The sequence below is a fragment of the Carassius carassius genome, chromosome 12 (genome assembly GCF_963082965.1).
Source record: "Carassius carassius chromosome 12, fCarCar2.1, whole genome shotgun sequence".
Taxonomy (NCBI): Eukaryota; Metazoa; Chordata; class Actinopteri; order Cypriniformes; family Cyprinidae; genus Carassius; species Carassius carassius.
This window is the reverse complement of record NC_081766.1, coordinates 17,983,115-18,000,434: the sequence shown is the minus strand read 5'-3', so window position 1 is coordinate 18,000,434 and position 17,320 is coordinate 17,983,115. Positions and strand designations below refer to the sequence as shown.

General features: G+C 35.9%; 1 protein-coding gene across 1 annotated transcript; it reads right to left on the bottom strand.

Moving 5' to 3' along the window:
• On the bottom strand, window positions 1–5,381 carry LOC132154989 (xin actin-binding repeat-containing protein 1-like). Its single transcript, XM_059563747.1, has 4 exons — window positions 5,365–5,381; window positions 5,045–5,101; window positions 694–4,254; window positions 1–248 (listed from the first exon to the last, which is right to left on the bottom strand). Exons 3-4 carry the CDS (start codon window positions 4,252–4,254, stop codon window positions 246–248), a joined length of 3,564 nt encoding a protein of 1,187 aa, XP_059419730.1. The 5' UTR covers window positions 5,045–5,101; window positions 5,365–5,381; the 3' UTR covers window positions 1–245.
• Window positions 5,382–17,320: the final 11,939 nt, after the last annotated feature.

The window sequence follows — 17,320 nt, the reverse complement described above, 5'->3', positions numbered from 1 at the left end:
TGTTGCTTGTTAATATGCCCAAGTGAGCTTGGACAAACATGTGGGGTTTCTTTAATATGCTTGGAGCTGGTGGTGATATGCAATGGCTTTGGTGGAATAACTGGTTTCTGATCTTTAACCTGATTACCAGTTTTTGGTGGGATGTTCTTCCTTTCCTGCAAAAGTGTTAGAGGGCTTTGAATAGTCCGTGCTGGAGCTAACAGATTCTGAATTGAGTGCCGAGATGGTCAGATGCTCACTTCCGGTCACTGAAACCGAAAAAGACAATTGATTGTCAGATGAAGGCAAATTAACAAAACTCTGCTTGCATGCTACAGTCCCTGAGTCATTTGCTTTTCTACTTTTAGTGTAAGACTGCCCAGATTGTCTAAATAGCATTGCTGCCTTGAAATCTCCTTTAGAAATATGAATGCTAGACTTCTCAAGAGACTGGAGTGTGTCTTTCAAATGACCTCTAACAATTTCATCTCTGACTACACTTCTCTGCTCTGTTGCAGCACTTCGTGATGACTGAATATCAGCCTTCACATCACCTCTAACAATATCTGGCTCTAACTCTAAAACCTGAGGACTGTTATCCATCGCTCTTGAGTAATTTTCTGTACTAAAATGTATTATATTTTCTCTGTCTCCCACTTCATTCTGACAACAAACTCTTTCATTGGATCCCTGATCCTTTTCTATGTCACTAACCTTTCGAAATGTTGTAGTAATCCGCTGGTTACTCAAGGACGATGTCGTAGACTGCTCCATTGTTGTGTTGCTTTGGCACTGAGATGATTCATTTAGATTATATAGCTTTCCAGGAGTGACAGGTTCCCGTTCTACTCTCATGCTTTGGTTTTTTGCCCTCTCCAGGGATCTTTTGGCAGCCTTAACATCCCCTGAAATAATTTCCTCCTTAATTAATGTCCTTTCATTTTCTTCTAAGCACGTTTCTTCTGCTTCTATATTCAGATCATAAATAGTGCCTGGTTTGATGACCTCACGCTCCAAATGCTTGCTTTGTTGTTTTGCCTGTTCCAAGGATTCAAGGGTTGCTTTAATGTCCCCAGAAACAATTTCCTCCTTCTGGACCATGACTGGCTGTTTGATTGCCTCATCAAGTTGCTGCATGGCAGACAAAATATCACCTTTGACAATCTCCTCCTTTGGCACACAGTTTCCAATGCCAAGGTCAATGCAGACCTCTGAGAAAACCTTTTTGGCATTCTTCACATCTCCTGGTATAACATCCATTACTGTTCTTTCAGCTTGCTCCCTTTGTTGAATTAGGTGTCGCTTTGCTTCCTTTACATCACCTTGAATAATTTCAATTTTATCTCTACAAGAGGCTGACAGTTCCTCCTCAGAAAGTTCTTGCTGTAGGCTCTTAAGGTCACCCTTTTCAATACAGCTTCGATACAAACCAACATTCCCCCTTTCGTTTTGTTCTAGTCTGCAAGAAGCTTTGGTCTGTTGATTGTGGACAGTGGCGAGGAGGTTGCCAATGGTGGATTTGACATCTCCTCGTGCAATGTCTTGTGACTCAGTCAAGCAGCTTTGACACTGGAGGGAATACACTGTCATCTCTGGTTGCCCACCTTCAGATTCTTGCATCACCAAGCCTGTCTTGATAGTTTTTTGTTGGATGAGCAAGTTCTCAATAATTTTAACTGCTTCTTGCGTCTTACACTCTGCCTCAGGGTTATCTGTGTATCCAGACTGTTGAAATGGGATTTCAAGCACTGTGCTGTGCATCTTGCCTTGTTCATCCTCTTTCAGTAGAACAACTTTAGGTTTCAGGTTTGGTTTGAACAGTAACTGCAACATTATGTTCCTGATGTTTCCTTCAACAACTTCCTCCTTTTGAACTTTAGGCCCCTCGCTTTGCACAATCTGATATTTTGCCATGTTTACATACTTATAATCATTTGCCTGGATGATGATTCCACTTGAATGAATGAATGAATAATGGCAAAGGCGGTACAGTATGTCTGTCACACTCTCTACAGTGATTTTGTCCAGCGGTGTAGTCTCAAATAACCAGGTTGTGCTTTTGACATCTGTCTTGGGGATTTCTTCCTTTGATGAGGCAAGCTCTTCAGTAGATTCATCATTCTTTATTTTATCTAAGGGCTGTGATTCAAATAACCAAGTGCAGCGTTTTACATCTCCCTTTGTGTTATCCTCTCGATGTACAGTTGTCAAGGTATTATTCTCATCTGGCTCACCTTTAAGAGTATCAATCGGTTGATTCTCAAACAGCCAGGTTGAGGTACGTACATCACCTTGTTGAACGTCTGTAACACTCACCATTCGCACAAACTTCTTTTGGTTTGCTTGATCAGTCTCAAAGAGTTGCTTGCTTTGTTGCACACTTTTCCCATTGCCTATATCTTCAACAACCCTCACCGATGGCCCTTCACGAGGTGTGATGGAGTCAAAGGGCTGAGTCTCAAACTTCCATCGTGCTGATTTCACATCTCCCTTGCACACATCCTCTTGTGTAACTGCACGGATTACGTAGATTTCTTTGTCTGCTTGAATAGTGTCCAGTGGCTTGGTTTCAAACATCCACCTTGCACCCCTGACATCTCCTCTCATCAGTTCTTCTTTCTTTACAGTGGTAACTTCATGAAACTGTCCGTCCTTGTCTCTTATTGCATATAACGGCTGGGATTCAAAAAGCATACTGCTGGACTTTACATTTCCACTACTGCTTGTGGGATTCTCGACACTCATTGACTGGTGCTTAAGTAGTTTGTCTTTATCCTGAATTTTGTCCAGAGAGAAAGTTTCGAAAATAAACTTCTTGCTTCCAACATCACCACCCTCAACATCACTGACACTGCAAGTGATTTTGTCCTCCTTCTCATTAATGTCACTGATAGGCTGATTCTCAAACAGCCAAGTGAATTTGTGGACTGATCCAGACTGAATTTCATCTTTCTGCTCCTTAGAGTCTTTGACAAATTCACTTCCAATTTCATGAAGTGACTTGGATTCAAATATTTCCTTGACACGTTCCTGTCCCACCTCATAGTTGTCTTTCAGAGCATCCATGGGCTGAGTTTCAAAAAGCCATAGTGTGGATCCTACATTTCCTCCAATTATTTCCTCCTCCTCTGAAATTTCACCCTCAGACTTTCCTTTAAGAGATGACAGGGGTTGGTTTTCAAATAGCTTTAGTTTATTATGAACATCTGCTTCCCCAGAGATGCCCTCCACCATTCCTTTGAACATAGCACCTTCATGAATTGCATCAAGCGGTTGGGTTTCAAACATCCATTTTTTCTCATCAACACCACCTTTCTGGGCTTCCTCAAGTGAGATCCCACGAATAATCTGCACACCAGCTCGTTTATTAATGTCGTTCAAGGGTTGGGTTTCAAAAAGCCAACGTGCTGTTTTAAAGTCACTGCCCTGGATTTCTTCTCTACAGATTGATTTGATTTCATGGATTTTGCCACTGCTATCCTTAATCGCACAACTGGGATCTGCTTGAAAGAGTTCGACTGTTTTCTTCACATCTCCTTTGTTCTCCTGGAGTTCTGATTTGAGTTTTAGGAAATGTTGGTCTTCAACTGAGCAGCAGCGGCCTAAAGCGTCCAGTGGTTTGGATTCAAACAGGAGACGTGTACCTCTCACATCTCCCTTCTGAACGGGTTCCTTCAGTACGACCTCCACCATTTCCTCATTCTCCATCTTTGTCTGACTTATTGAATCTAGGGGCTGCGTCTCAAACAACCACGTGGCCGTGCGAACATCTCCTTTGACTATACCTGGCCTCTCTCCCACTGTTGTGTGTTGACTATCAAACACTGAATGCTCAAATAAAGATGATTTGCCCCTCACATCCCCACCTTGAAGATTTTCCTCATTGAGAAGCTTTTTAGTTTCATGTGGGTCTCCAATGTTGTCAAGAGTCCAGTTCTCAAATATCCAGCGCATGGACTGGACTTCTCCCTGATATGCTGTATCTAATGCTTGGGGATTTATTGCACCTATCAGTTCTTCGTCTACAACATCATCAAGATTCATCTTCAGTTCAGGATGAATGTGTTTAAAAAGACGCTTCAGTTCACTTTTTTGTTGTTGTTGGTAGAACTCTGAGAAGGTTTCTTTTGGAGGTGGTACAGGCAGGAAGTTCTGGCTTTCAGATTTTTGAAGTGATTGCAGAACCTGAGGTCTTGGTAGAGGAGGTGGAGGGGGAACATCATCATCTCCACTGGATGCATCTGTCACTTTTATCTGTTTGGCTACTTCTGCCATCTTGGATGCAAAGAAGAAGTATGAAGGTTAAAGTTACTTTCCACAATGCAGTGAATTATGGTAAACTCATATCATAATGGTAAACTCTTAAATAAAACAGTTAATTTAAAAATGTTAGTATCATTAAGCTTAAAAGCCATAATTTACCTTTTGCTGAGTTTAGCTGGGAATAGCGGATTAGTTTTCCGCACACATATTCATGTGAGATTTGACTTCATTCATGATGGTTTTCAGCCTTGTTAGTAGAAAATTCATGCTCCACAACAAACACAGTTTCATTTCCAAACATTTTTTGAAAAAAAAACAACAATAATAAAAAAATAATAACTGCAACTAAATGCAGGAATATCATAAAATTTATTGGAATTTGTATGTTGATCTAAATATTAAGATGTTGCAAAAAGACTACAAACTGTCTAAACAATTGTTTCATGCTGTGCATTTTAGACACATATGGCTTTTTCCCTATTAAAAGTGTAATTTACTTTAATTGTATCACAAATATTGCAAAAGTTAAATTTTTATCATCAATGTTATGATGGCTGTGATTTTAATGTAATTATAATTGTACCATATCATGCTTGTGTAGAAATATTGTAATAAAGCATTGCTAAAAGAGTTCTTGGTGCTTTTTTTATATACTAAGACAGTCACAATAGAGGCTGTGTAATTTGCATTATATTGGTTTCTAACTTAGTCACACAGCACATCTTAGCATTAGTCATTAGTCACACAGCAGGCTCGAATAATGATTCTGACTTAGAAACTCAACCAGAACTGTTGTTCATACCTTGTATTGTTTTTTCTTCTTTCCACTTGAGATCAAGTGATCCTGGACCACACTAGCCTGAGAAAGAAGCATGCTTAATTATTCCTGCTAATTTTTCATAGAAAACACCCAAGACTCAATTTGCATAAAGCTGTTTTAACAACACAATACAATGCATTCAGTATTTAAGGAAAATACAAGCCAACAAGAGACTTGTACTATAAAAAGAGCATGTACCAGACTTCACAGCATTGCATGCATGTGTGTGATCCAGTCTGAGCACTTGACCTCATAGATGCCTGTGTGTTGTGAGTGATATGACAGATGCAGTGAGCACTCACTTGCTGTTCGATATATCCTGTGCTCTTGTTCTCTGTCTTTCTTGAAATGTTTCTTATCTAATTCACAGGGGGAAAAATAATTTTACAAAACTATATTGGAATTGATTGAACTAAATATCTAAATAAATAATTGTATTTTTTTAGTTTAATTGTAATAACAATTGTAATAATTGCCATCTAAATAATTGTATATCATTAATTGTTAGTTTATCCATTATGACCCATTTGTCATTGTTTTATTTGCCTTTTTTTTTTTTTAAAGAATTTATGGCTTTTGATAGTAGATAGTAATTATTAATTAATTTGCATTATCTATTAAAGTAATAAAAAAAAACACAAACATACAGCTGTTTGTGAAGAATTTATGCACTGTAAATGTGACAGAAACTACCTGAAGCAGAAATAGTATCTGTGGCATGCCATCTAAGCAGATTTTGTATTAGTTTTGTGTTTAATAAATTAAAATCAAACCCAAGGCTCTTAAAACACTTTTAGGTTGGATAATAACTCAGAAGTAAGCTAGAAACAAGACAAGTATCACCAGACCCAGTTCCTTGGCCACTGATAGTAGTGTATATATAGACTGGTGCTGTTGTTATTATACTTTTATCTGTGGGCTATTATTATACTTCAAGGACATATGGAAACTACTTTGCTTCACACATACTATATGAACATGTAATTACAAAATATTTTGCATAGATTAATTTATTTAAATTACATTTGCTACCATCAGTTGTCTGTTTACCTTTCAGATGTGTTATAACTCTTTGATTGTATTTCTTAGCAAATACATCATCAAAAAGAAACAGCAGTGGTGTCAGCCGAATCCGGACCCTTTCTAAAGTTTCACATTCTCAGACGACAAAACACTCTGTGACAAAGCATCCCTGTTTCATGCTTCTGATCTTAGCGTTTTTTACCATGGAATTGTGAATTTTTGTTAGCATCACTGAAGCATTTTCAGAGAATTATTTTTTTGGGGGATCTGGATCCAAACACAATACTATATCTCAAGAGAGTAAATTATCAGATGTTATGGTTTCAGAATGGTAAAATAGATTATAATGATAGAATGATGATTCTTGATCAGACAATGATTCATTAATGATTCTTATCAGACAATCAAACACATTTATTTCTTGTATCTTCTGTATTAGTGTGCTTGATGTGACCTGAGAAAAATCTTATTACAGTAGATCACTTATAATTATTGATGATGTGTGATGTAATTATGGTTTGGAGCAGCAAAAGAGCACACCAAATTATAGTAAAGCTGTTGTAAGCTTGATAAAAACAAATGCTTTCCCTATGAAGCTAGGAGCACTAGAGGCAGCGTAGGTCTGTCAGCTGTAACTAGTAACTAATAACTAAGTATATTCTAGCATACCTCTGTTTTTCACACTGTAAGCTCTCATGGGACAAAAGGACAGGGCCCATCGCTGGCGCCACTCACGAGTCTGAGCTTAAAACGTTTGTATATTTGGATGAGCACACAGAATAACAGGGCCATACAATACTGGGGTCTTGCTAGACATTACTGTTTAGCAGAGAGAGAGATATCATCTCTTCCTACTTTATTTTTCCCGCAATGTCCAATTAATTAATTTAGAAGTGCGTCAAATGGTTTAAACATTTATTTACATCTGTGATACAATTTATTACATATCTTATATATATTCCAAAGATGATCAAGTCAGATGAATGAAAGTTTCACAGAGACCAGCCCCCATTGCAGCTATTCAGGAGCAGGAATGGAGGGCACAGCTATTAGCGACCTAGAATGTGAGTGCTTTTGTGCTGTTGACAGCTGTCCAAATTATTGTGATATACACTTGGTATTTATTCCCTTCAGCTGGCTTCCTTAGTTTCCTGTGAGCATTCAAAGGTCTTGTTAAAACCCAAAATTAAAACCACGGCTTATAAAAGGGCAGAATCCATAAAGGCATGTTTAGCTGACACTTCTGTCTGTCATGATTAGCCACTGCATATTCAACAAGACGATTTCAGGTGGTGTTTACACTTCCGTACAAAAGTTTGGGGTCAGTAAATGAAAACTTTTATTCAGCAAGAATGCATTATATTGAACAAAAGTAAAGACAAAATAAACGCTGTTCATAAAAGAATCCTGAAAAATGTTTCATGGTTTCCAGAAACTGTTTTCAACACTGATGTTTCTTGAGCAAATCAAGAATTGCAAGAATGCATCTGAAATATGGTAAAAATATTACTATTTTTACTGTATTTTTGGTCAAATAAATGGAGCTTTGGAAAGCATAATAGACTACTTTCAAAAATATGAAAAAATTGTACCAACCTGAAACATTAATGTGTATATATATATATATATGTTACTTTAACATCCTTGTTGTTACAGCCCAAGTTAAAAATGTAACTGCCCTTATTTCCTTTACTTGGGGTTAATTATTAAACATTTTAGGGAATTATCATTACATTAGAAGACATGTAGCTCAACATCAATGGATCTTTCTAAATTTGCTGGCTGAATCATCGACAACATGACCATAATATATAATTAAGGAACAATTTTCAAATCAGAATTTAAATTACAATATTTTAATTTGTCATATTTAATTTATTCAATACACATTACGTTTATATTATAATATTCTAATTTATACTATTCACATCCTTCCTGTCCACTGTACTGATTACTGTACTCACAGAGTGAATTGCAGGTTCCAGGTCTTACTGCCTTTAAAGCCTCGGTCTTGTATATTTCCGCAGGTGATGAGTTGTGTGTCTCTCTGAGTGTTCGTCTGACTCTGATGCTGTCTGTAGCGGTAGTCCTATCTCACTCTGTCCCTCCCTAATGGGTGACAGCTGATTTTTATCACTGCTCACTGCTGAGCAGGGATGAGGCCAGCCTGCTATTTTGGAAGCAGCATGGGTGGTATTCCACAAGTCTGAGTCAATCAGGGCTTCTGGAAATGACTGGGGTACAGGGAACCCCCTTAAGCATAATTCCCACAATTCCCACATTAGCCTAGATTTGCTTCCTAATGCCATCAGATGTTTGAAAGGTACTGAATTACAAATGAATTGAATGAATTTCAGTGGCTTTTGGCTGATTGTTTAGAAAGAGTCTCATGTAACATCTCTATTTTTAACTGTTTACAAATAAAATCCTAAAACTGAACACTGCTAATAGGAACGTCATGCCCAGTGATGTCTGGTGGGGTTGACAGAGCTTGCTAATGCATCTCAAAATAATTAAGGCACTGATTAAACCCATAAATGTACTTGTGAGTATTAATACTTCACGAATTGTTGAAACAGAGCCTGTGGTATTCTGAGGCTATAATAATACTGTTCTGTTGAAGTTATATAAGCTTTAATATAGTCTCTATGTGTTGTGGGAAATATTGTGGATAAGACTATACACAGAACTTCAAGTGTATTTTGTATAAAGTGGTCCTGAAAATAGTTTGGACACTTAACTCACTTAAACTTGTATTAAGTTAAACTGTATTAAGTCAGTTCACACAGTTCATCACATTAACATTACATTAATATTTTGTACATTTGACAATATCTAAATATGCTTTCTGATAAAGTTTTTTTCTATTGTTGCAAAATGCCTGTTGCTTATGCTGTTTTCTTTAAAATAAATGTACAGTATATTAATTATAATTCAAATATATATATATATATATATATATATATATATATATATATATATATATATTTAATTCTTAATTAAACATCCATATTTATATTTGTTAATATTTATTAAATAAATAAATATGACTATTTTTGTATAAAAATATATATTTTTTTGGGCATCAGATGCAAATTGCATTCTTATATTGTTAAAGGGATAGTTCACCTAAAAATTTAAATTCTGTCATCATTTACTCACCCTCAAATTGTTCCGGACCTGTATGAGTTTCTTTCTTCTGTTGAACACAAAACTCATTTAAAAGTGGTTTAAATCTAAGATACACACCATTGTAGGCACAGAAGTTTTGTTTCAAGCAAAGGCACTGAAGGGTCTCTTGAAACCCTTTCCGATAACTAAAATCCAAAGAACTGAATCAGCCCAGTCCAAAGTGTTACTCAAGAGTGACGAATGTAAGGTCAGTGGATGGGGTCTGTATCATAACTGTCACCGTAAGCAACATTTCAGTCTCCTGAATGCATCGTGCACATACTTACATGTCCTCACATTCAGTTCTGCTCTCAGCCCTCATTGAAAACTTGTGAAATGGGACTCACTATCTGCAGACAGGATTTTGTGTATGTATGTGACGGTAAGTCAAAACTATTCTGTTATCTGAGGAATATTTTTAACACAGACACAGCCGGAAGATTCCTTCTCTACAGGATCTTCAGATGGCTCTGCATGCTTGTGTAGGAAGACTTTAGATTCCAAGGTTTTGTCTTACACAGGGCATAAATTCACATGACCTTTGAGGTCATAGTTACTAACATCACAGCTGAGTAAAGAATGAAATAACTGGTAAATATGCTCGCTCATTTACACTAGTTGTTTTTAGAATATGTTTATCAACTTACCCTTCAGTCCAGTGGAGGATCGGTTGATATATCCAGGAACCCCACTGACTGTCCTCCTTCTCATTGTCTCGTTGAAGTTTTTTTCCTTCTATCGAGGTCATAAAAAATAGATTTTTATGATATAATATTATATTATATTACAATTATAAAAAATATTATTATTATATTAGTATTAAGTTATATGAATATTTACTATAATAAGAGTATTAATAATATTATGGTAGAATGAATAGTTGTTTTATCCTATTTTACATTTTTAAGATCAAATAGATGTGATATTATTATTAAGGTATTATTGATTTATTGATTTATTTTACCTTTTATTTAATTAAAAAATGTGTGAATTCATCTTGAACTGACTCTAAATCCTTTGACTTAATTTCATATCTGTTTTATTTACGTATAACTAAGCATTTTCTTGCTCATCTCAGGTTTTTATGATATAATAGAAGTAATATTAATGATTTATGATAATAACATAATTTTACAATGTGTCAGCTCCTATTGAATGGACTCTGAAACAGTGCTATTTTAGTATTACTTACCGGTATATATTTTATACTATTTTTATACTTCAACTTAAACATCTAATATTTACTTTTTAACATTTTATTTCAGTTTTATATCAGTTAACAAAAATGTTTTTAAGAGATGAAGTTTTAGGTATAGTTAATGATAATGACCCTGGGCTGAACACATCATTTAGTGATTACATTAGGAGAAAAGCATGCTCCTTTCCTGGGAAATGACTGTCCATGTTGCACAAACACAACCAGAAATAAACATGATGTGACTGTTACACTCACCTGATGAGTCTTGTCATTTTCAGCATTGGTGGCAGTAGTAGCACCAGAATAGACTTTCTCCCACCCGGTCAGTGCCTTCCTCCACTGTGAGGTAATGTGACTCACTGGGCTGCTCTTGGCCTGTGGTGTGACGTTGAGCTTAGGGCTGCTGGCATACTTCTTTGACTCAAACAGGAGCCTCTGAGTGTTAGGGCCCACCAGGTCTGGTTGGGGAAGCATGTCCACTGAAATACTTCTACACAAAGTGTTACTTGTCCCACTGAGGGACTCATATCTCCTCCAGAGATTTTCAACTTTACTCTCGTCATGGTTAGATCTTCTCAGGTCAGATGACAGTGGGATGCAGATATCTACGTATGCCGCAGTTCATTGACATTGTCATTGCTTTTCCACTTAATATATCAATCAATGTGATTAAACCTTAGACCAGGTCTCTTTCCTGTCGACATCTATGAGGTCCACACAGCTTTCATACCTAGCAAAAACAGTTAGGTTTAGGCCATAAACCTCAACAGAGTTGGGAAAAGAGTCGGTATAGGTGGAATATGGTGCATGGAATTTGATAGTCAGAATATTTACCTTTCCACAAGTTAAGAAACAGGTGTCCTTCTGTCCCAAATTAATACCTCTGATGTAGACTATGAATATGACCTCCAGAGAGGCTCTTAAGAGACTGACTTCTTCTTAAGGTAAAGCTCATCTTAGAAGAGAAAACACATCAGTATATATATATATATATATATATATATATATATATATATATATATATATATTAGAATCTTATACATTTATTTAAAAATGTATTTGTGGTAAATAAATATAACATTAAAAGAAAAACAAATGGAAAAACATTTACAAAATATATTTTAAAAATCTTGAAATTTAATTGTTAATCCAATCTAACACAGCACCAGTAAAACAGTGTGTAAATGACTTTGGTCACATGATCCACCTGCTTGTAAGCCCTTCTCTCATCTGACTCAGTTAATGTTTATCATTCAAATGCTTTGTTACATTCCACATTGAACGCTTTGTTTTAACATAATATGCATAAATTGCAAAAAAGTGGAGATCTTTCAAATAATCATGCACACAGTCAAGAGCGAAATGAAAGTGAATAGATGAAATATCAGAGAATATCAGTAAGAAGCAATACACAAAAACTACACAGCTACTGCAGTTCATTTAGTTCATCAGCCTAAATTTGAGTAATGCATGAGCTTAAGGATGACTTTAACTACCCCCCCCCCCCAAAAAAAAAACCATACTGACAAAATATAACATCAGTTTAGTTAGAGAGTTACCTTAAGCGATCAGTCATGCGCTCCTTATGTTACGTTGAGCAGTGTGAACTAGAGCATCATTCACTAGACACTCCTGTCACACAGGACAAAGTCCTTTTTTAGACTTACAAACTTTCTCCCTTTATGCATCGCTTCGAAAATCTCTCTGGTTTCCTCATGAAACTCTCTTGCTCACTGCCATATGCTAGTGAACAGGGAACCCATATTTAATGTCATTTATTCACCACTAGATGGGGATCTCGTTACCACACATTTGTAATTAACGTCACTGAATCATAGGTAATGATTTCATTATACATTTCTTTAAATATAATAATCTCTAACATTTAATTTGATCAAAATAATAACTTGTGTTGCTTAACAGAAATGATAAAGATTATAAAGAAAATAATAATAATAATTATATATATATATAAGTGAAGTGACATTCAGCCAAGTATGGTGACCCATACTCAGAATTTGTGCTCTGCATTTAACCCATCCAAAGTGCACACACACAGAGCAGTGAACACACACACACACTGTGAGCACACATTTATGCTGCGGCGCCCGGGGAGCAGTTGGGGGTTCGATGCCTTGCTCAAGGACACCTAAGTCGTGGTATTGAGGGTGGAGAGAGAATTGTACATGCACTCCCCCCACCCACAATTCCTGCCGGCCCAGGACTCGAACTCACAACCTTTCAATTGGGAGTCCGACTCTCTAACCATTAGGCCACGACTTCCCAACATATATATATATATTTATATATATATATATTTATATATATATATATATATATATATATATATATATATAATTTATTTAAACACATTTAAGTTTATCAAAATTATTACTTGTGTTGCTTAACAGAAATGATAAAGATTACAAAGAAGGAAATAATAATAATATATATATATATATATATATATATATATATATATATATATATATATAATTATTATTTTCTTTATAATCTTTACAATTTTGATAAACGTAAATGTATATATATATATATACATATATAATTTATTTAAACACAAAAGGAAAGTTTTTGAAGAAGCTGCAAGGCTGCTTTCAAGTACCAAAAACGTTTTGATAAATAAACAGTATGTATTTATGACTGAAATAAATACGATAAAAAAAGAATAATACAATTCCGCGGTTACACTTATATGTTTTATAAGGATTTTTTTTTTAATTTATGTATGCCTGTCATTACATTTCTTCAGTATTTGTAAAAGGTAAACTTTCTTTAATTTCTCCTGTTGGTCTTGGGTTACACATTGCCTACTTTTTCTTTGTCTACAACCTAGTGTTCCTTTGGCTCAAGTGGTATCGCATAGTGTTAGCAGCACAAGGTTGTGGGTTCTATTCCCAGGGAACACATGTTAGGTAAAAATTGTTAGCCTGAATGCATTGTTATTCGCTTTGAATAAAAGCATCTTTCAAATGCATACGTTACATTACAACTCAACAAGGACTTCTGGGAATTGATCTTATGAATAAGGTGAAAGATGTGAAACGTTACAGCAAACTTTTCATAGATAGCTATACTTTGAAACATGTTAAATCCAGGAGAATCCCCAGCAGCACAATGTGAATTACTGAAGCAGAAGTGTGTGTGTGAGGACAGATTCAACTTTTAATTTTCCACAATAGTTAATGCAAATGACCATTAACACAACATATTTTACGACTTGACTTTTGACAACTTTTTTTAGTTGCTCTAAAGCATGCATTGACATAACACTGTAAATGCCTGGTTTAGAAAAGAAAATGCCATGATAGTTTTAGAAACATAAGAATGTTTAAAACTGCTTTCCATACCCTTATCATAACTTTTAGAGCTGCAGATTGAGTAGGGCACACCTGGTGCACTGAATTGCCATTGGAAACACAAGCAAACCCGCAAACAAAGAGTCTTGAAGAGTTCAGCCTGTCTATTCAGATGGCTAGACAAACACCACTAGAATATAACCATAGCTGTTGCTGTTCAAATGCCCAAACACAAAGGCGCTGCCATTAGATTTGCATCTTAAATTTGCACTTCACATTAAAACCTGCATCTAGATCCCACCTGTATTTATCAGTCATTTGATTAGAGGTCTTTAACTCTCCATTTCCTCAAGTCATTATCAAATAAAAGCTATGTAAATGTGCAACTCAGTATTATATGCTGAATTGATTTCATGAAGTCCAAAAGTAATATTTTTGGACTTCATACTTTTTAAAGACTCCTAACATGTCAACAGAGATCAGTGGAGCAGATGCGACTTTATTGGACAGAATTCAGTGAAGGGTGAGAAATTAGGCCAGAGCTTTTTGTGCCGACAGCTTTGTAAAGTTTGTCAGAATCTCCTTGTATGTAGGCCACATCTTGACAGAAAGTGGGCCACAAGTGCTAGTGGCAGCAACCTGAGAGCAAGATGGGAAATGTAGGTTAACTATTACACAACAGCCGATTGTCTCAGTGAAGGGGTGATAGAATGAATGTATTAGAATGAGTTTCACTTGTGTACTGGAAAAAGCATATATTGACACAGTTGGAATATAGTGGAGAAAAATAATCAATTTGTGACAGATGGTCACAAATATATACAAAAATATACAAATGCATGAATCAATATATAAAAAGAAAATTATTGCAACGCTGATGTTTTTTTTAAAGAGAAAGTAAAAACGTTTGTGCATTTTATTTTTTATGGACAACACTGGTTATTATTTCAAAAGAATACATAAAATTACATCAAACTAGTTCATGCTCAATAATATGACATTTTTAATGTTTTTTTTTGGGGGGGGGGTAATGTACTGACTATTATCAACTGACTATTATCACAACATAAATTGCATGTTATTGATGTAAAATATCTGCTTATTAGCTAAAAAACTATTATATAATAAAACATACAGCATGCGTACATCACAAATTATACCATGTATTACTGAGTACAATTTATTTTGTGATAATAACCAGTTGACTGTACATTATCCAGCTTATAACATGGCTACTCGCCGCAATAAATAAATACATTGACATGAAATATTGATTTTAGTTGTTTTTACATTTTATTATTTTATAATCTAACCAGCACATTATCTTACAGCTTCTGCAAATAAATAGTTCAATAATGTATAAAAGAATTGGCCTGGCAACAAGTAGAACACTGCAAATATATTACAGTGATAATAAAGTTGTGGTTATTTTTTACTACAGTTGCTAAATGAGGTGCACCAGCTGTGTTTGTGTAAAACAAGAGAGTTAGTCCACGGCGTGATATGACAGACATGATAGTAACTCCGGTTTCATGAGCATGCCATGGCATGGACGATGGTGAATATAAGGCTATATCAGACCACTGGATGGTGCAATTGACCAATCAGAACAGAGTACTCCAGAGTGCTATATAACACAAATGAATATAAATATTAAATACAATTTGCTCTGAATGAATATCTGACTGGATGAAGAAATCATCAAATTCTGTTTTTGTCCAGTGCATTATACCCAGATGTACAGTTTGGGAGCTGATAACATATCCCTTCCCCACCATTATGCCACGTTCACTCTGCATACTACAGAGTTGATGGTCCATGCTTTGAATTGATTTGCTTATGTTGTGCAATGTCTGTGGTATGCACTAAAATAAGTTGTGCAGAAACACAACTTAGCCTACATCACATTCTCCACTTGTGGTCACTCTCTCAGTGGATCTTCTGGTGATTCACAGAATAGTTAATAATAATCACAATTTATTTTATGCAATACACTCAACCCTTTAGCAGATGGATGTGTTATGTTTGAAAGCTCATTCCCCAGCGTACTGTTGACATGTTTTAACCTGCTTTTTAAGCATCTGTGGTTCTTTTGTATGCCTGTCTTACCACCAGCTGACGGGTAATATGTGCCCTGTGGTTTCATTACCAAACAGATGAGAAATCATTGAGGTGATACAGTCAATGTTATGTGTGTGCGAGAAGGAGAGAGAAAGACAGGGTGAGAGGGAGACACAAAGATGTTACCATCTGCCTCTGAATGCCCAAGTAGTGTCCTGTGATGGATGTTTCACAGTGTCATTGCCACAGGGAGGTTCTTCGGTATCAAGGGAGTGTTTCTCTAGTGATTGGCTGAGTGGCTCATGGTTTTCTCCTCTGCCTTTTGTCTGACCTCAGTGACCTCACTGCCCGTCTTTTCATAAGCATAAGCTTGAATAGACTTAATTAGAGAAAATGGATAAGATCCATGAATCCATATGTAGGAAGCATCAGGCTAACGTCAGAGAGACCGGGGCTAGTTGTCACAAAAGATATATTTCAGTATTTTATATAAGTCCAGTTCTTTATTAGTATTGTCTACAGATCAGGACATAGTGTCATTTATTTTTCAAATATGATAAATTATTGCATAATTAGTTCTCTAAGACAGTTGTTCTATGTGTTGTATCTTATGGTGTGCGTACCTTTTTTGCTGTTTTATGAGTTTTATGATGACCTCTGTAATTGTTTTACTGTTTAAATTCTGTTGAAAAAAAAAAAGTTTATTGACAGCTTTCATCATGAATACATTGCCGCTATTGGGCAATGTTTATTCAACAAACTGTATTTTTTCCAGAGCAATAATGTTGAATATTATCTTTGTAGTCAAGACATTAATATTTATGCCTATACTGTTAAATATATATATTTTTCAAAGTTGTAAATAAATCAAACAAATACTGAACTAAGTTTTGCAAGAATATACTTTTTAACCGTTCTACTTCAAATGTTTTGTAATTACAGTAAGCCTATTTGTGAAATTTACTAATTTCTGATTGAAACCTGTTACTAAAAACTACATCAATTTTCAGTGCAGATAGAAACTGACTGTTTCCCTTATTGTCTGAGGAGATCGTATGGATTTTGGAAACCATTAACCTTTAATGGCATTATATGAACGTCATGCTTTTCACAGTGGTTGGTTCCCAAAACAATTAGGCTATGCCCAATTGCTCACAGTATTTTATCAGAAAGACATCTTATCAAAACATGATAGAACACTGACTTCCTCATTTTAAAGTGTTCACTGGGAGAATTGATGAACTTAATTATTGATTTTTGCTGAATAAAGCGACCTTTGTGGCCCTTTGGGCGCGATGGATGTGCATCACACAAGCCAAACGAAGGACATCCAGTACATCCTCGTGCGGTGGGGAGCTGAATGAACCGTCGCCAGCCTCTCTACTCAATGCAACTTTCCGTCATTGACAAGTTTGTTTTGCAAGTTCCGTCGTAACTGACTGTTCTTTGTCCGTCACTGTGTCCGTGTGCACGCGCTGAGTGAGCGTC

What these genes read in the sequence shown, in the direction of transcription:
- LOC132154989 (XM_059563747.1), bottom strand. Translation starts at nt 4,254, where the DNA reads ATGGCAGAAGTAGCCAAACAGATAAAAGTGACAGATGCATCCAGTGGA.